The 21,032-nt window shown below is 36.1% G+C and overlaps 1 protein-coding gene across 1 annotated transcript in view; it reads right to left on the bottom strand.

The window, feature by feature from the left end:
* The window catches only part of LOC106669071 (netrin receptor UNC5B), a 122,873-nt gene that overhangs the window by 17,370 nt on the left and 84,471 nt on the right, over positions 1-21,032 (bottom strand). Inside the window, exon 5 of the mRNA XM_024224831.1 lies at positions 1,830-1,976. Coding sequence (XP_024080599.1) covers positions 1,830-1,976 — 147 coding nt within the window. The remainder of the gene's footprint in view (positions 1-1,829; positions 1,977-21,032) is intronic.

The following is a 21,032-nucleotide window of genomic DNA, read 5'->3' on the forward strand; positions in this document are numbered from 1 at the left end:
GCTAGACAGAAAATGTAGCAAAACACAGGAATAATTTTATTTAAAACAATTAAATTTAACTATCAATTTATTAAATGGTTGTGCTCATAAAATTTAACTGACAATTTAATACATGTTTGCTCAAAATAATGCATTAAATTCACTAATTTCGTGGTCCGCTTGACCAATTAATTATTTACAATTAATTAAGGTTTTTAGTTGAGATGAAAAAAAGTTAATGGCACGAGAGGGATTTGAAAAATGGCAAAAGGAGGGAAAACTCATAAGGTGGGGTTGAGATGGGGAGTTGATGACCGAGAGGATCGAGGTCACGATAGCTCAGGTGGTAGAGCAGCGGCGTATCTAGGCGGAGGTCGTGGGTTCGAATCCCTCTCGTGCCATTAACATTTTTTCATCTCAACTAAAAACCTTAATTAATTATAATGCATTAAGAAAAAAAGAGGAGTTGCGATTGTGATACTGATTTGTATTTCACGCTATGTGACTGTACGTGGCGTGCGCTTGACGTTGCATAGATGTGCACATCCTACCAAAACGTGGCAAGGCGTCGGGTAGCATCAGGTAGCGTCGCATAGCGTTGCATCGGGTGTATGTAGGGCTCATGCCCACTCGCTCCCTGTAACTTGGTAAAGCATGGCACTCTTCGATCAGATGTGATACACTGAACAATCTTTCTCTACAGACGGGACACTTGAGCGGGTTTTGACCTAAAAGCAGGTGTCCGTGTATGGCCAATCCTTCGCCGAGTTAACACTACCCTTTCCTTTCGTTTCAGTCTCTCAGGAGGCCAACGTTCAATCGTGCACTGGAGCTCCTCGGACGACCCCGCGCAATGATGCTGTCAACGCTGTTTTAAGCAGTTTTTTCTGCTCGTATAGCCTGACCAGGCCGGATCGCGGTAACTAGGTCGGAGGCGAGACGTCCCAGCTTTCGCCGCCTCGTCTGCACGTTCGTCGCCCTCCAACCCGACCCGAGACACCCACCCAGTCAACTACTACGGTTTTTCCCAGGCGGCCCAGCAACCCTATTCGACCCGATTTCAACTCAATGCATTGAAGAAGATAAACTGCCAATTATTTCATTATGAAATATAACTTCTCAATGGAATCATGAATTACTACTTCTTAAGAAAAGGATTGAGTCAGTTGAACTGACGTTAAGGCTTCAGTGCTTTGGAAAAAGAAAGCCCTCATTTTCTATTAATTTTTTATCATTATCGGATTGTAGCTGAAGTCTTGAACTTACATCAGAAAACTCGTTTTTAACACCATTAAAACAATTGGGTGGAATATCTCTAAAATCTCATTTGTTATTACGTACATAAGAGGAAATGTCTAAATAATGGATGTGGGTTTCTTTTTGGTAAAATGTAAAAATCTGTTTTTTTCTTTTTGCGTATATATTTCGGGACCTGTTCCCTCTCACATTTGACAACTATAAGTATATTAAAAATCGTTAGGTTGTCCCTAAATTTATATTGAAAAAGAGATACCCAAAAAGAGAGATAAGATTAATTATCCCTTTAATCTAAGGTCTTAGTTGAATTGAAAAGCAAGTGTCACGAGCTGGATTCGAACCCAAGACCTTCGGCACACATTTGAAAATATGTCAAAAAGAGGGAAAATTCTAAAGGTTGTCAGTTGAGATGAGGATTGGTGTCCGGATGGATAGCTCAAGCGTTAGTATTAAAGCGTATTCCGTCGAAGGTGTGGGTTCGAACCCTGCTCAAGACGGTAGCTTTTTCATCTCAAAAAGACGTTAGATCAAAAGTATAATTAATTTTAAAAGTTTATAATTATTTTTAGAAAATATAAATAAGAATACTTTACCTGAAACAGCCATGTTGTACATGCTGTGATCCCGCCCTTTCCTTCTGAACAGCCTGAAGATGAGAGCTGAAAGTACGGCGAAGACGGTGCATGCGACAGCAAGGCCGATGTACAGGGCGACGTCCGTCTCCACCTGGGCCCGGGTGGCTGTAACAAAACGGTATCGATCAGCTTTGACGTTGGCATGGGACAGAATTAACTTTAATAAAATAAATTCATTTATGTGTAAAAAACCCGACTAAAGTGTATCGTGTGTTTTTTTTAAACAATTTGTTACAGGACCCCGTGTATTTCTCAAAGGAGGAATAATTCTCGGCCGGGTGATTCGAAAGGGGAAAAATAATAAATGTTGGCTCGCTTTGTAAGCGTAATAAACATCTTCAAAAGGCTGCCGCCTCACTCTCGTCAAATTCGTTACGGTTCCCATTTCAGTCGGAACGGACCTAAAAAACCAAATTAAAGGCGAGTGAAAATCGTATTATTGCACGTTTAATAGGATATAAAAAGATAGAAAACCCATAAAAAATGAATTTGATGTAACATAAAATATCTCTTAAATACATGAAATATATATCTGCCATAATTTTCTCAGGACTTAGATAATTTTAGGGGCCTCATATTCTTCGAATTTGTGTCGTCGCATAACGCGTAACTTGCGCACAGTATAAATTTGAGGTATTAACAATGTGTGTAAAATGTTAACTCGAATAAAGAAATGTCCAGCAAGATCGAGAACACCCCCTTCTTTTCTTAGCACGTTAAACGTTAATTTTTCCGCAATGCTGCGCGTGGTGATTAGCAGAACCAAAAATAAAGCTATAACGCTGTTGTTGTTTGTTTTGGTTTTCTTTTCTGTTAAATTGTAAGTACCAAGTAAGTAAAAAAGAAATATTAATCAACTCTTTCATTCAAAATGCTATCTTTGAACTCGAAAAGTACTAACAAATAACACGCTTCAATTCGTGCCGACCTAACTTGTATTCTACCGTCTAACAGTCTACAACTTTATAGGATATGGGATGTATCTATTATGAATTAGAGTAGAAGGACAGGTCAGAAATTAACAAAAGGAAATATGTATTAGTCTGATTTAATTAATGCGTTTTTGAGAATAAAAATACGTGTAAACAAAACAGCTATAAAATTCATGGCTGCCATATTGGTTACCTACGCCCTAACACGGATAGAAATGTGACTAGATTTTCGACCTAACATCTAACATTGGCCCTGGCCTGTTTGATCAAGCAATGTTAACTAGCCGATACTTACAAGTTTACATCACCATTTTTCTCGATCTAACAGGACCTAACACATGGTTAACACAAAGATCGTGAATACCGCTATTAATTTTTAAATTCTAAAACTGGTCGAAGTACTTTCTGTTACACTTAAAGCATATTTTTATATCTGAAAACCTGACCGAGGAACGCACAAAGAATATAACCCAAATTTACTGCTCAAATGTAACACACCTAAAGTGACTTTTTTGAATACACCATCGTTTTGGTCTTCCCTACAGATGAATTTAACTTTCCTAAAGTGTAATTATATGTTCTTAAATTATTGGTTTGAAAATTGCTGTTTCAATATTTCATGGCCATAAATGTTTTTAATTTTGAGCTACGCAAAAATAAATAGGGATATTTGGACCTCAGTCTATCAAGGCTTTTAATTTATTATTTATTATGACGGGGAGTAGACCAATCGTTTTTGATTAGATATTGTTTCTAATTTGGCAAAAATTCATTTCGTTTTTGGGATTGAGACATTTTGGTAAATATTTTAGTTGCAATTTATCAATTTGTTTGATTAATGAATTTATAATTTTATTAGAACCAAAAATAAAGCTATAACAGTCCTTAAACGCATGTTGTTGTATGTTTTGGTTTTGGTTTGTGTTAAATTGTAAGATGCCAGAAGTTAATAAAAAAGGAAAATCAATCGACACTTTCATTCAAAATGTACTCGAAAAGTACTAACAAATGACACGCTTCAATTCGTGCTGACATACGTAACTTCTATCCTAACGTCTAACAGCCTACAATTTTATAGGATATGGGATGTATCTATTATGAATGAGAGTATAAGGGCAGGTCAGAAATTAACAAAAGAAATATATTGGTCTGATTTAATTAATGCGTACTTAAGAACAAAAATACGCGTAAACAAAAAATAGCTGTTAAATTCATGGCTGCCATGTTGGTTACCTACGCCCTAACGGATAGCAAAGTGACTACCTTTTCGACCTAACATCTAACATTGGCCCTGGCCTATTAGATCGAGTAATGTTAACTAGCCGGTTCTTACAATTCTACGTCATCATTTTTCTCGATCGAACAGGACCTAACAGAGTTAACATGGTTAACACAAAGATCGTGAATACCGCTGTTAGCACAATACTGCTTCGGTCACTTATTGGGTCCGTCTCACTCAACGGTTTGTGGAACTACTCCAACGCCTTTCGGCATTGCATCTTCAGTGAGGAATGCTATCATTTTTTAGTCAATTACAGGGCAGTTCATGCTTCTATATTCTATTTTTGGGCCTTCCCAATTTATTCATGTAGCAATACTCTTTTTTATATTCTTTCAAAAGGAAATAAAATGTAGTCGTTTTCTCAGCCTGTGGAGTCATGGTATATCAAATACAAAAAATATACATGTGTATATTCTTCTATACATGAATGATAACCGATGTGCGTAACGTCTATTTAATCATAGCGGCTAATGCGCTAAACAACTCCCCCTCCAAGGGGAGCCGTAACGAGACAGAAATTTTCTGACGTTACGCGTCCGAGCGAAAATTGGCTTCGTTATTCGATCGAGGCTTTCGTCTAGACTGTCATGCTTTGGATTAAGTGGACAAAGCGTGTTCGATTCGATGTCATCACGTCAGGATATAAAGTTGTCATCGCGGCGACGGAGTTACACTCGTTAGAGATGGCGTGAGATATCGAGTGGCGTGGTAAGTTTCAGTTCCTCATAGCTGCCACTTATCTACACTCTCGCTTCACCTTTCTCCCAAACAAACGCACCTTTCAGGCACCTACGTGAGAATTTAAGTTATTACTATCTTAATTAAACATCTTATCATTTTTATATCGGGTTCATCAGGACTTCCTTGCTTATCAACACAATTGTTCCTTGAGTTCAGATGTTTCCAAGAAACGGCCATTCCCGACCCATCGTTGTGTACAAAAACGCTGATAAATAAGGGACAATTATGTAAATATGTAGCAAACACGTGTGGCCAGCGTTTTGTTTGTACTTTTTTCCCCGAGTTGAAAGATTTATGAAAGCTAGTCTGGCATGTCTGGCAGTGAAGAATAATTATAACAAATTTTCTTCGCCCTTATTTGGATCCTTCGAAAGTAACGAATCACTAGATGCTCTCTAGGTTGTTATACGTGGGAAAAATGATTCAGAAAATCACTTTTTATTATTTTTTAACAACATTATCGTACACGAAGGTACAACTTTGAGGGTAATGTTTAGTTTTAAAAAGTAACTTTTTCTGATTCCTTATAAACTAATAATTTTGTTTATATTTCTCTAGTAAGAAAATATTTTTATATAAAAATGAGATTATTTTCTTTTTCATAAAAGTCTGAAACTAGAAGGATTTTGTTTATTAAGCCGAATAATAGGATTAATTTTTCTTAAATATTTGGTAAGGTTTTTTTATATTATTTTTTCTGTGTGAGATTTCTCCATGTAGTCTTAAACACAGAAAACGGTGATCTTATATATCAACACAGGAGGGAAGATAGGCAGACCAAACCGTAGCGACTAAATGACAGGCTGTTTTAAACTTGTTAAACAATAAACAAAAACCTGCGCCCTGGCACACAGAAAGGATAAGAAAACTTTAACTATTCTCAACCTATAAAAATTAAACATACAGCTTTGAAAGTTTTGACCCAAAATAAATACTATAATTTACTAAATACTAAAGCCATTCGTTTTCATATATAAAGTTCTTAATATGGCTGCAAATCCAGTTAGCTTTAGTGGTCTATCCTCCATAGAACATGTATTTACTTTAAAAAACAAAATGGAATAGTAAAAACTCAGAATCAAGGAAATTAGAAAAAAACTACGGTGGCAACACGAAAAAACTCTTTTTAATTCTGACTAAGAGTGCAACAATTTTTCCTACTTTTTCTTTTTTTAATATATATTTTAATATATATTGTATAAATTCACTTTTCCACATCCAAAATGTAATTGTAATATGTAAACAATGTTTGTAAATCCCAGGCCCTGAAGATGATCTCAATAAAGATCGAAACGTTGGCACGATAAAGAAAATGTTTTTCTGAAACCTACATCACACCAGACCGCATCTCACGATTTCTGAATAATTATCGATTAACGGTTTCTAAACCTTATCATCCTAATCCCCTTGTCAAAAACCTGTCATCAACTATCTTACCATTTGGACCTGCAGTGGCCCCGTGACATCCTTAGCCTTCATAGGATGAACTCATCATGTTGAAGAACTAACGGCTTTCATCACAGGATGGCCGCTCATATGTACACGCTTTAATATGTTATCTGTTCAAATGAATGCCAATGTAAAAATCATTTCTTCTCCTCAGGTGCTCGTCATTAACTTAACGTTTTCCAAAATCTTGACGTTTACTAATATCAATTAAGTCAGTTATGCGCGTTTTGAATTAACGGAGCCTCGAAGCTCCAACCGAGCGAGAAGTTTAGATCGTTAAGAGCCCTTCATTCCAATGTTCAAACTCGCTTAACTACGGCTTCAATCATACGTTCTAATAGACCATTGTTGATATATCATAATGTAGCTGTCACACATAAGAGACCGCTCTTAACTCGGAGATTGAGTTGTTAATTACCAGGCTGGGTTTCACTCCTGGCCCACTCAAAACTTGCTCATTCTTGCCAATAACAATTGCCAGTCATTCAAACTAACATTGGGATTTTTTAAATACGCCAACGCTGAATTATCGCGGTTTGGATCTAGTCCGACACGTCGCCCTCACTAATGTGCCTATTTGCTTTGATAAGCGTTACATTTGAAAGCTGGCCTCGGGGGAAGGGGCTTCATTTTCCTTTTGTCAACTTTCCACTTTGATTTCGAACCAATCAAAGGGCGTTTTAATTGCTTCTCCAACTTCCATAAGCGTGTTATTTCCATTATGGGGTAGTTAAATTCGAAACAGCCGTCTTTCGCTAACACCACTGACGATAACGACTCCCCTTTCTTTCTAAATACGAAATTTTAATTAAGTGCCCGTTTCAAAATTCATCCGTAAACATTTTTGAAGTTTTTATATACGCCGTATTATTTAATTTATTCTTATTTTATAAATATTCAATTTCTGCCCAACGTAGTGAATGAAAATTTGAAGGTTATTCGACAATTAGCTAACAATAACTTATTAATAATTTTGTTGGTTTAGGGTGTTTTCATTGTCTTTAAAAGACTTGAATCTAAAACGAATGAAATATTAACCCAGGAATGATCATTTTTTAAATGTTTGTCAATTTTCTCTTTGTGGGATTATCCATGTGGTTTTCTGGGTGATTAACAAGTGGGATGTAGTTGGGGTAACGCACCACTGGAGAAAAGCGTCTGACAGACCAACCAGGAGATAGTCAGGCCGGGACTGGTAACGACTAAATTAAAAATTCATCACTTCGCAGACCACGTGGAAAAATATCACAAATAAACAAAAACCTCCAACGTTACAGAAAGGATTTTAAAAAAGTTAAATATAAATATAATCAACTAATAATAATAATCAAACATAAATTTTTACATTTTAACTTTTATCTCAACTAAAACTTTAATTAAAGAATAATTAATTGAAAATCAATTATTTCGTCAAGCTGATCACGAAACCTAATAAATGTAATAAGCAAAAAGAAGTGTACTCCACAAAAGCTCTCCGTGGCCATTTCATTTGTCGTCGAGAATCCAAACCGATTACACGACATTTGACAAATGGCAAAAAGGAGGGAAAATTCAAAAGGTGGGGTTGAGTTGGGAAGTCAGTGCCTGAGTGGATCGAAGTCACGATAGCACAAATGGTAGAGCAGCGGCGTATCAAGCCGAAGGTCGTGGGTTCGAATCCCGCTCGTAACAGTGCCTTTTTTATCTCAACTAAAAATCCTTAATTAATTGAATGATATTAATTGGTCAAGCGGACCACGAAAACTAGTGAATTTAATAAATTAAAATGAAGTATACTTCACTAAAGCTCTCCATGGCCATTTCATTTGTCGCCGAGAATCCAATTCGATTACACGACATTTGAAAAATGGCAAAAGGGAGGGAAAATTCAAAAGGTGGGGTTGAGATGGGAAGTTAGTGTCCGAGTTGATCGAGGTCACGATAGCTCAAGTGGTAGAGCAGCGGCGTATTTAGCCGCAGGTAGTGGGTTCGAATCCCGCTCGTGACACTTACTTTTTTATCTCAACTAAAAACCTTAATTAATTGAAAGATGTTAATTAGTCAAGCGGACCACGAAAACTAGTGAAGTTAAAATAAATAATGTCTGCTGTGTTCGTTTTGTTGTTAATTTTGCAAAAATTCCTCCTGACGCAACTAAAGTGAGATTCTTTTGTGTTGATTGGATGTAGAGGCCAAAATAAAAGTTATGCGTTTGTGATCATATTTGACTTTTGGCTTCTCATTGTTGCACCGAGTCAAACTGCAGAAGGGAAAGTCGTTTTCCCAATGGTTCGGTACTTATTTCTGCCAGCTGATCAGGTGTTCGGCAAATTAGAAAAGAAGATACGAAAGAAGAACCTAATATATAAATATTTTGCGATGTTAGAACACGATGCCATTGTCTAGAAAAGTGAGGGGTTTTTATAACTTTTATAGCTAAATCTGATTCTTTTGATGAACAAAACTGGCGACCTCGAACTGTAAGGCGAGGTGAGTTTTTTAACAGCAGAGGACAAAAAGAGGAATGTTTGACAAGAGTTACCGGCGTATCTAGCCGAAGGTCGTGGGTTCGAATCCCGCTCGTGACACTAACTTTTTTATCTCAACCAAAATCTTAATTAAAGATTAATTAATTGCAAAGAATTTATTTGATCAAGCGGACCACGAACCCTAATAAATGTATTAGACATAAATTAATAAACATAGCTAACTCTGACCAAAAATAAAAACTGCAGTTTAAACTAACGTCCTTAGTTTAGAGAAATAAGATGCTTTAATGCTGTATTTTTTTTGTCAAATACATTCATTGCAAACCAGAAACACATAAATAGCGGATATCATGTAATAAATTATGGAAGATGGTCAATTGTAAAACTTGCATCGGATTAATGCTTTTGTTGTTGTAGGATCTGGATTAACACTATTAGACTAGGAAAATTTGGGTCATTAATAAACAAATGAAAGTTACAAGTTATTATCGTGTTACCAATGATGTGTCAAACTTCAATTGGTGTTTACATCAAAAATGCAAATTACAAAAACAGCTGTTACATTCATGTCTGCCATGTTGGTTACCTACGCCCTAACGGATAGCAATTGTCGACCTAACATTTATCATTTGCTCTGGCCTGTTAGATCGAGCAATGTTAACTAGCCGATTCTTACAAGTCTCCGTCATCATTTTTCTCGATCTAACAGGACCTAACAGACTTAAAAGGGTTAACACAAAGATCGTGAATACGCCTATTGTCTTAAATGTTAATTTGTAAAGGAATGTTGATTTGTTTTTTTAATTTTCATTATTTGAAATTTTACAATTTAAAATCGTATGTAGTATTTTGTGAATATCTTTTGTCATTCAATGATGAAATTCTTTAAAATAAAAATAAAGTTGTATGAAGGAACAGTTTTATTTGAATATTACTTAGGTGAACCTTTGCCTCGGAAGCTGAACATTTTTTTGTTGAACAATAAAATTATTATGACTAAGACAAACCCGACCGTTTATTTAAACTTTGACGACAAATTATGACTTCTGAGTTTGGGGTGGGTCCGCAGATGGCTGTGGTAATATTTTAATGTATAATCGACTTCGAATCCAAACTTATTGTTATTCTTTGACGGCAGTTGTTGATTAAAACATGTTAAACTTGGGAGTAAACCTTCGCCAGATGAGCCACCGCGAATTTATTGCCCATTAAACTCCTAGGATTTCATTTTTAGCCCGACCCGGACCGGCTTATATTTATGGGCTTTCTTTTGTGATGTAATCCGGGCGCATCTGAGGACCTGTTCCCCCATGGATAATTGTCCCCGTGATTTACTCATGACGAGGGTTTGATTTATCGACGGGGACGTCTTAAACGTTCAATATATACTCTCCCACATTTCATTTAACGATGAACAGGGATTTCGCAAAATTATCAGGGTTTTTCTTTGTTTACTGTTCTCATTTCTGAATAACAAACGTGAAGACAAGTGGGAATACGCGAATGCAAAAAACATTGAAATTAGGGTGCGCCCCCTTTGAAAATTATTTCGTGGCGAAACCTCCCACATTGTTCATGAAAGTTATTATACTAAAGAACAGAAAAACACACGATACAGAATTTATTATTGCCTTACATTGCCGCTGCCGAAAATGTAGCCCCAGCCAGCGTTTTTTTTAAATCGTGATCGTCAAAAACTTAGATACCGTTTTATGAATATATTTTTGGCAAATTCCAGACCAAGATAGTTGCGTACTATAGTATTTTAAACTTCGGAGGAACAGTGTATAAGTAAGAGGGCCGAGGTCACATCGGAGTTGTCAAGCTTGGCGCCTTTCAACCTGACAACTCTAGTTCCCACTTCCTAGATGCTTAGTACTAAAGATTGGAAAACCTTTCTTTTTTTAAGGATTGTATCAAAACCGCTCACACAGTGAAAACAATCAGCTCTTTTTCATGGCTCACCATTCGCACTCACAGATTTATTAAATAAATATTTGGTATTTACACACATGAATCCATGAATTAACATTACCGAGTTTTTTCAATTTCGGTGTCATAGCGTCATGACAAAAGTTGATTGTCAGAATTATAAGATTTTATATGAAAAATATGATGAACTCTTCAAACTTTTCCCATTATTGTCATTAAAATTTCAATTAAAAACGATTGCGGAAACATGCTATTCAGTACAATTGTGAGAAAAGTCTTTAAAAAATATTTTCCCAGAATTTTTTTTAAACACTTTAGTGCTCTTGGGGCCAATGCTAGAAGTTAGGTCGAAAATGTAGTGACATTGCTATCCGTTAGAGCGTAGATAACCAACATGGCAGCCATGAATTTTACAGCTGTTTTGTTTACACGTATTTTTATTCTCAAAAACGCATTAATTAAATCAGACTAATACATATTTTCTTTTGTTTATTTCTAACCTGTCCTTATACTCTCATTCATAATAGATACATCCCATATCCTATAAAGTCGTAGGCTGTTAGACCTTAGGATACAAGTTATATATGTCGGCATGAATTGAAGCGTGTCATTTGTTAGTACTTTTCGAGTGGATAGATAGCAGGTTTTTTTTTATACCAGGGACTGGAGGAGTTCCCTCCTGAGCACTGCAGCTGAGCTGTACAGCTTATTGTACTTTATCCCTGGCTCCATATTTTGGGAGAGGGCTCGCAACACAAATGTGAACTTGAGCCCCCGTTGTACCGGTGTTCTTCCATCGAAGAAACTCATTTTTGAAGGGGGGTTGGGAGCAAATTCAGGGTCGCTGAGATCAGATACCGCCCTTTCCATTGATGAGTACCGTGTCAATGTCTTTCAATTGCGGCCACCGGTCCTCTTAGGCATCAGAAAAAGTCCAGAGGCGACGGTGGGGATCGAACCCACGACCGCGGGATCTACTAGCCTAGAGTCTGACGCCTTAACCAATCGGCTACCGCGGCCCCCGATAGCAATTTGAATGAAAGATTTGATCAATTTTCCTTTTTTATTTCTGGCATCTTACAATTTAACACAAATGAAAGCCAAAACAAACAACAACAAGCTTTCAAGGTTATAGCTTTATTTTTAGTTATACCAATCGCCACGCGCAGCATTGCGGAAAAATTAACGTTTAACATGCTAAGAAAAGAAGGGGGCGTTCACGATTTTAGTGGACATTTCTCTATTCGAGTTACCACGAGTTAACATCTTATAAATATCATGAATAACCCTATTATTATTTTGTTTGTTCAAGTTGCAATTCATGATTGTGAATAAAATGTGAACACAAAGAAGATAGAGAAGGATTAGATAGATCATACATAGAATGCATGCATTGTGCCCAGTAAATAACATAAGCATAAATGGATTAATACATAAAAAGTAAAGAAGTAATCACTGCACTAACAGTCCCCATGGCCACTTCATAAGTCGCTGAGAATCGAATCTTCATGAAACGGCATTTGAAAAATTGCAAGAAGAGGGAAAATTCGAAAGGTTGTAAGTTGCGAAGAGCAGTTAGTGTCCGAGTGGATCGAAATCACGATACCTTAAATGATTAGAGCAGAGGCGTTTTGAGCCGAAGATCGTGGGTTCGAATCGAGTTACACTAGCTTTTTCTTCTTAACCAATACCTTACATAAAAAAATAATTTATTGAAATATGTGTTAAGGTTGGAGAGTTTTAAGGAAAACGTTCTTATACAGAAAAAGTGGGCATATTTTGTGAACAGGTGCCTTCCTATAAGAATGTAAAGCAGTATAAGCATCAAACAATTTGCAAGAAATCGTGATATTCCCCAGCCGCATTAAAATTCCCCGAGGTAGGATTTAAGGGTGCCAAGGGTATCATTATTCTGTTTCCATTTAATTAAAATAGTCGGCTATAAACAGTTTTTCACATCATAAACGTGGGGGTATTGTTATGAATGGGAGGGATACTTGCAGGGAGCTACCTTTTGTCGCAGGCTTCCTTCCGTGAGACGTCATATCGTCAACAACGCATCGAGTGTTATCTTGGGGGACCCCGGAGTAAAAACGTTTTATGCGTTTCTGATTGTTATGCCAGTTTAAAAGCCCTCGTAAATCCGGTAGACCATTGTTCGGATTTATGTAAATTTTGTAAGACCGGACGTCAAGGAAGCTTAACGACTGTGTATCGTAAAACAGCGGGAGACCGCATACTTGATGTTTCCCATAGTATAACAATTAACACTTTAAGGATTTTTTTGTCCTGTTTGAAACACAATGATGTTTTTAGTAACCTATAACTTCAAGTTAATCCAACATCATCCAAGTTATGGCAACGTCTGGCAAATATTTAATTATGATTTATTTATGCTTGCTCTTTCATAGCCAATTAGGGCATATGGAGAAGGTTGGCTATAACGTATTAATATTATGTATATAAAGCAAAAATAAACGGAACAAATAAAAGCAACATAAAAGATCAAAATTGCAAGCAATTGATCGTGAAATGTGCGTGAAATTTAATTCTATTAAATGTATATTATGCATAAAATTAGTTCACAAAATAAAAATACATTAATAAATCAAATATCATTTAACTTGCGAATCTGCAACTTTCTATGCAAAACATAAAAATCATTTGTGGTTTTTAGTGACCGTTGGTCAATGATTATTCGGAGATCGTGAGATGCGATCTGGTGTGACGTAGGTTTTAGAAAAACATTTTCTTTATCGTGCCAACGTTTCGATCTTTATTGGGATCATCTTCAGAGTTCAAAATTTTTGTTTTCTGTGAACATGTGTCATTCTTGTGTGTCGTGGGGCACTCTCAACACGACACAGAAGAATGACACTTCTACACGGAAAATAAACACTTTGAGCCCTGAAGATGATCGCAATAAACATCGAAACGTTGGCACGATAAAGAAAATTTTTTCTAAAACCTACGTCACACCTGAAAATTTAAATTAATTTAAAAATAATGTGTGGTGATTAGTGACCGTTAATCGATAATCATTCAGAAATCGTGAGATGCGGTCTGTTGTGATGTAGGTTTCAGAAAAACATTTCCTTTATCGGGCCAATTTCGATCTTTATTGAGATCATCTTCAGGGCTTAAAGTGTTTGTAGGCACTCTCAACACGACACAGAAGAATGACAATTTTATATGGAAAATAAACACTTTGAGCTCTGAAGATGATCTCAATAAAGTTCGAAACGTTGGCACGATAAAGAAAATGTTTTTCTAAAACCTATGTCACACCTGACCGTATCTCACGATTTCGGAATAATAAAAGTCATTTATCATCGTAAACATAATTTATTTTGTTTTTTAAAGTCAGCAGAGTTAAAATCAAATAATCGCAAGCGTCTGATTTTGAAGTATGGAATGCAAGAGATACTTCGATCTGAATGAAATAAAACTAGGCAATTAATAAAAAAAGTCTAATAAGTCATTAGGAACCCGAGAGCTGCATAAAAAGCATATTGTATCTAAATTGAATCGATTTTCTGTCTGTTAAAATAAAGTCGGCAAAATCTTTTGTTAGCTAGTAGAAGGTGTGCAATTAGTTCAAATGAAGCTAAATAGAGAACGATAATAGTATATACTGATTTTTTTTATTCTTTTCTTTCAATTTTAACTATCATCGGTTATTATTAATCAACGTTGGTGAAGTGATGGTCCCCTGCACCTCCACCCAAACATTCTGTTATACCCTTTCACATTCTAACCTGACATAAGGGTAGGGGGATGTTCCTTGAGAGATGTCAAATTTGTTTAAAATCTTCAGCTGTTCCCTTTCTCTCTCGTTAGTTTAGAAACATACAAAAAATGTGTCTTGTCAGCCGAGCTTGTACCAACTGCTACGAAACGGCAGAACCCTATCCCGTTCTTTACCACATTCAATCACAGTCCTTAAACTTAAGTTAGTTGTTGGCTGGTTATAACTGTAATTTAGTAAGGCGAATTCTTGCTATTGTTTTCATAGTAGGTAATAGTTCATGTTATTGCTAATCTATCTATTGTAGGAAAGATAGAGAAATCACAAGGAATAAAAAGAAACTAGGCCGGAATTATTAAAAGGACCTGACCAAAATTTTAGACGTCAGAAGATTCTTTTTGTTGGACTTAACGATTTCTGCATTTAACAATAACTTTACATCCTGTGTTATATCCATCACTCTTAATAGATTATCTGGGACATTTTTGATAGAAAATTCTTTTCAGGAGCATTGATCTTTTCATAAATGTTGCATGGCAGTTGTACAGGATTTGTTCTTTCGCCTAGTATCTTCTAAATAAAATCGACATAGGTCATTTGTTGATAATTCGAGCTTTTTAACTTGCCTTTTAAATATACCAGTTAGAGATTTTAATTTTCTGTTTAGCAGGACTCTCTCTCTCTCTCTCTCCTGTTGGATTGTTTTTGCAACCCTGTAGCCATTTTGCTTGCCCATGACTGGTTACGTTACGGTTAAGTATTTGTTGTGCCATTTATTTTACCAAGTTCTCTTTTAATGTGGCTTCAGTTTATACCACAAAATGAATGTTTATATATGACTAGCGCCGAGGCTAATTTCTGTATATCTGCTGCCTCGTTTCCTGCAATTCTCTCATAACCTGGATTTGGTGTGGTATTTTTGGTACCCATGGAATCTGTAGATCCCATTTTTTAGGGCATTAGGCAGTTTAAAACTAGTGTTAAATTGATCGGCTTGGAGAGCCTTTAAGAGCTGTCTGGTTATTTGAAATTATTTTTATTGTATCACCTTAAATATTTTTTGATGTATGCATATCCTATGGCTAAAGTTCGATTTGAAAGATATGGCCGAGAGCCAAATGTGTTCCAATATCCTCCTTTATGCCCGTACTCTTACCATTCCTTATTTGTTAACCATCTGTATACCATGATATTGATTAGACAGCTTGTCTAGTTTTTAAGTATTTCTATTTTTTACATATTTTATTACGCATCTGCATAATAAATACAAAAATCATAACGCGAGAAGTAAAATATATACATACATATTTCGTACATTGTTATAAGGTTTCATACTTATACTAACATTCAATATTGAAACGACTGACGATACCCACAGTTGTATATTTTGATTTAAGCTTAGGGTGAGAGGGCTTGTAATCTAGACCACTTACTCGGCAAGACCAATGAAAAGTTGATCCAATTAAAACTGCTGGCTGTCATGTTTGCGTGTCCAAGCAAAAATGAATTAATAAAGCCCTTTTGCTTGTGTAAACGGCTCGTCTACACTACACAGGATGGGATTTGTAAATGCTGTGTTTGCAAAGAGAAGTGTTAACGGCCCTTTTAACTCGCGGATACTCGCAGAAACGCAAGTACAATACAGCCATCAATTAAAATGAAGATTCATCATTTAATAAAATATTTCAGTCAACCTCTAACACCTAAATAATTGATTTAATTATAGTGACTTATATAATATAACAACATTAAGGAAAACATCTCAGAACATGGCACTTAGCAACTCACAAAAGTAGTACTGGAAGAAAGAAAGCTTCGCTAAAATATCGCTACAGCGATCGAAATAAACGTGTAGAATCTAGAAACCATTTAGATTAAATTATTCTAACAGTTTGATAAAATCACGACAGTGTTGTAAATCAAAACGCAAAAAGCCAATAACAACTAACGAATATTCTAGTGATGTAAATTTTTATTAAATAAATAAAAATTAACTAAAAATAATAACATATGGTATATTTATATTTTACAAACAAAGCAATTACCAACATTGACAAGTTTTTAAAATTTATTTTATTTATTGCTATCAGTAAAAAATAAAAATTCATTGAGCAAATAGTATAGTTACTTACAGATATGTCTAACCAGGAGGCAGTGGCGTGAGAAAACAGCTGGAACTTATTTTGATTGGGAAGGCTAAGATAGTAGGTATCGAGACCGCCATAGTCGTTTTAAACAGCATGGAGGATTATTAATGTGGAACGTTGAGGAAATAATTTGACCTAATTAGTTAAGATGGAGGGTTAGTTTGAAGTGGAAATTGAGGAAACGTTCTTTCAGGAATGGGATTTCAAGGTCTTTATGGATTATTTGATTTGTGATCTACAAGCATTGATGGTACAACAATTAAAATCCTACAAGGGAACATACTTGCTAATCCAGTAAACAATATGCTAAATTCACTAAAACAATCCCGCACTTCTCCGCTCAAAAAGCAGCAATCCTGTTTTCTTATGATACAGTCATAACAATCCGTCACTATAAAATTAAATCCTTACCCTTGAACCACGGCACAAGAGGTGGAGAATTAAGGTAAACGAACAAAAATCCAAACACATAGGCTTTACTCTAAACTAAAAAATATCCAAATTCACGATATTCTTATCACAAATATGAACCTAGTTTCGGACGTCACACTTGACTTACAAAAAATAATTACACACGAAATAATTATACACAGACCTAGTTGTAACGACTCTAATCGTATCCAGGCAATCCAAAACAGAACAATAGTTAACGCTCCCATGTCCACTTACAATCCACTCCATTCTTAATAACCCGTTCATCAAAGAAGTAGCCGGATCTCGATAGTGGACATTTCACTCCAAATTAGATAACCTTCACAATCCTTTAATACATAATTTCTTCTCAAGAATGCAACAATCCTTGGAGGCAAATGAGGTGCCGATGTGAAGGTGTGACGGGATTTCCTCGGATATTCATGCCTCGCACGCTTATATACATACGCATATGTAAGTATATATGTTATGCATGTAATATATATATATACGTATATATGTATATATGTATGTACGTATATATGTATATACTATATATGTAATATGTACATATGTATATATATGTGTATATGTATATGTGTGTATATACATATGTGTGTATATGTATATGTGTGTATATGTATATGTGTGTATATGTATATATGTGTATATGTCTATATGTATATATATGTATGTATGTATTTTCATAATACAATGGTATAGTATCGGGTTGTCCGGAAAATAATGCAGGATTTTAAGTTTTCATTAAAAAAAATCTATATAAAATATTCTGTTTACGTTTACAGGATTACTCATTTGTATGAATGTCAACACTTATTAATCCTCTTCCAAATGATATTGTTTGTTTACCTCTGTAGCATTCCGCTACTTGGAAATAATTCAGTCATCCTTATAATGTCAAAGCGAGAATTTCGTACGATTTTCTTTTACGAGTTTAAACTCGGCCGAAGCGGAGCCCAAACGGCTAGAAACATTAACCAAGTCTGGGGCGAGGGTTGTGTTAATGAGTGCACTGTGCAAAGGTGGTTTAAAAAATTTCGGGAGGGAGATTTCAGCCTTGAAGATGAAGAAGGTCGTGGAAGGCCTTCCTCTCTTAATGATGATGTTCTGCGATCAGTGGTGGAAGAAAACCCCAAAACAACTGTTCGAGAACTTGCAGAGCAACTCAAAGTCAGTAAAACGACCGTCGCTGACCACCTCAAGGCGATTGGAAAAGTGAAAAAACTCGAAAATTGGGTTCCACACTCATTAAACGATCGCCAAAAAAATCAGCGCTTTGATGTTTGTGCATCACTTCTTTGTCGAAACAAAAATGACCCATTTCTGGCCAGAATTGTTACATGTGACGAAAAGTGGATTCTGGACAGTGGCTCGACAAAGGAGAAGCTCCAATACATTTTCCAAAGCCCCCAACTCATCAAAAAAAGGTAATGGTTACGGTATGGTGGGCTTCATTTGGTTTAATACACTACAGCTTCTTAAATCCTGGCGAAACCATCAATGCTGAATCATACTGTAACCAAATTAATACCATGCATCAGAAATTGGCAGTAATGAAGCCCTCTTTGGTCAATCGGAAAGGGCCCATTTTGTTGCATGACAACGCTCGACCACATGTGTCACGTGTAACGTCACAAAAATTATTGGAGCTTGGCTATGAAACTTTGCCTCACCCACCCTACTCTCCGGACCTCTCGCCTACTGACTACCATTTTTTTAGACACCTGGACCACTACTTACAACACATAATATTCAAAAATCAAACGGAACTGGAAAATGCATTTATTGACTTTTAATAAGTTACCAACACGTTGGGAGAAATGTATTGAGAGTATGGGAAATTATTTTGATTAAAGAACATTGCTTTAAAGTAACTAGTTTCTTTTTTTTTTTGTTTAATACCAAAATCCTGCATTATTTTCCGGACAACCCAATAATAGCATTCATAGGAAAACATTGGTAGGAATCTATAGGAATGTACTGACTTTTATCTACTAATATGCTGGGCTAAAAACTAATTTCTTCACACGCACGCACGCACGCACACACACACACACACACACACACACACACACACACACACACACACACAAACACACACACACACACAAACACACACATTTATAGACATACAAGAGAAAACCAAAATTAGATTAGACAAATGACCCATGGTTTGGTTTTGCACAACTAACTATGAGTAATATTCTAGTCGATGTTTGTTTAAAACGATAACTTTAGTTTATAATTAGCGATATATCTTTTAATGATCACGAAAGTGTTTTTGAGATTTTATGGACTGACCATCAATTTTTTGGTTTCCTTTTAACCATATACTAAATACAAATATTTCATAGATTTTTTTGCAATAAAGGATTAAATTTATTACCTATCACACCCTTCAAATGTAAATATTTATATTTTTTAAAATATGGCGAAGCGAACATTTGGGACATACTTAGTATTACTAAAGGACAATAAACCTGTTGGATGGGTTTTACAGGCCCTCGACCTGCCAACTCTTTTATTGCTCTTCGGTAGTCAGCGGGGTTCCAATACCCTCGTCTAATGTCTTACCCTTATTTATCCCCCTTGGTAAGGCCTTTAAGTTTTACCTCCACATCTCTCTCCTCGATGGAAACAATTTATTACTCGAGGTCGAGACTTTAGTTAACTACATCAAGAATTAAACTGAATTGTCCGAATTTGAGTTAACGCCTCTCAATATTTTTTATATACCGGTCTGAGGTGTTACAGCCATTTTAAACACTTCCCATTTCTCGTAAATATTCCTTGTGATTAAGACTCATGGATGAAAACTAACAAGTTCGCTTTTTTCCTACATATCTAAATACTTCCTCAGTGGCTCTTTGCGTATTTCTCTCGGTTTTACAAATACCTTACACGTACACTATAAGGGGCATGTGTGTCACATTCACAAAGGATATGTGCCGATATCTGTGATTTCTCTCGAAAAAATGAGCATGTTTCTATTTCATCTTCTTTAGGTGGACGTTAAGATAGCAGTGGCCGGTGTAGAGACCTATCATTAATCCAGTCTCTTTTCTTTCTTCTTCCTTTCAATTGGTCAATTACACTTTCAGTTTACTTTGGAGAGTGCCAAATTTCTGTGATGGTTAAAACTGTTACACTGGGCAGACTTTTATTAGTTTATCAGCCTTCAATATCACCACCCCTATTTTTTAAGCATTCCCAGACTAGCTTTCAGTTGAAGGTGGATGCTAAGGCTTTTAGTGCTGCTGGGCTGGCTGAGAATATGTTTATTTGTGCACCTTTTTGTCCACTCTTGCGCATAGGGTCTTGTGCGCCTGATTGTATTAGTCCATAGGTCAGAGGGCTGCTCCTTCTTTGGGTAATTGGTCAATCTATTTGTATCCTTCTGAACCTTCATATCCGAAACTCAGTTTTGCTTTTCTCGTGCCGTTAGGTAATTTATGCATTTCCAGACTTGTTTGGTGCTAAAACCATAGCATTTAGTGACTTTACAACTGCCTGAGTGGTCAAACGTTTTCGTGCACCTTTGATTTTTTTCTTTAAAACACCTTTGCACAGATTTGGAATGCATGGACCCCAGTTTGCAAAGCAGTTAGTACCCTGTTCTATCTCGGATCCATCAGAGACCAGCAATATTAAGACCCTTCCTAAAACTTGCGGTTGCCTTTATTCCAAAGATCGCTGTTTGTAATTTCTACCCATTTTCTCCAGCTATATCACATTTATTTAATTCATTCTTGAATTATGTGATTTCTACTCCTGAGATTTCGGTTTATTGGCACTCTCGAAAAATACTTTCAAAACCCATTGGCAACTTTGAGCGTTGCATAAAGTAATTTAAACGAGTACATTTATAAAGTCCTGCTTAACGTGATGAGCAATTTGAATATGAATTTTTTAGACCAGGAATTAGTTTGATTGGGGGGTGAAACGCAGTAAAAGCGACGTAGATTACCAGATTTCACGGATAATTTATACTGCCAGGCCGACAATCATAGTTCCGACAGACAGCTACCAC

This window comes from Cimex lectularius, unplaced genomic scaffold (genome assembly GCF_000648675.2).
Source record: "Cimex lectularius strain Harlan isolate CLEC.00 unplaced genomic scaffold, Clec_2.1 scaffold53, whole genome shotgun sequence".
NCBI classification, from domain to species: Eukaryota; Metazoa; Arthropoda; class Insecta; order Hemiptera; family Cimicidae; genus Cimex; species Cimex lectularius.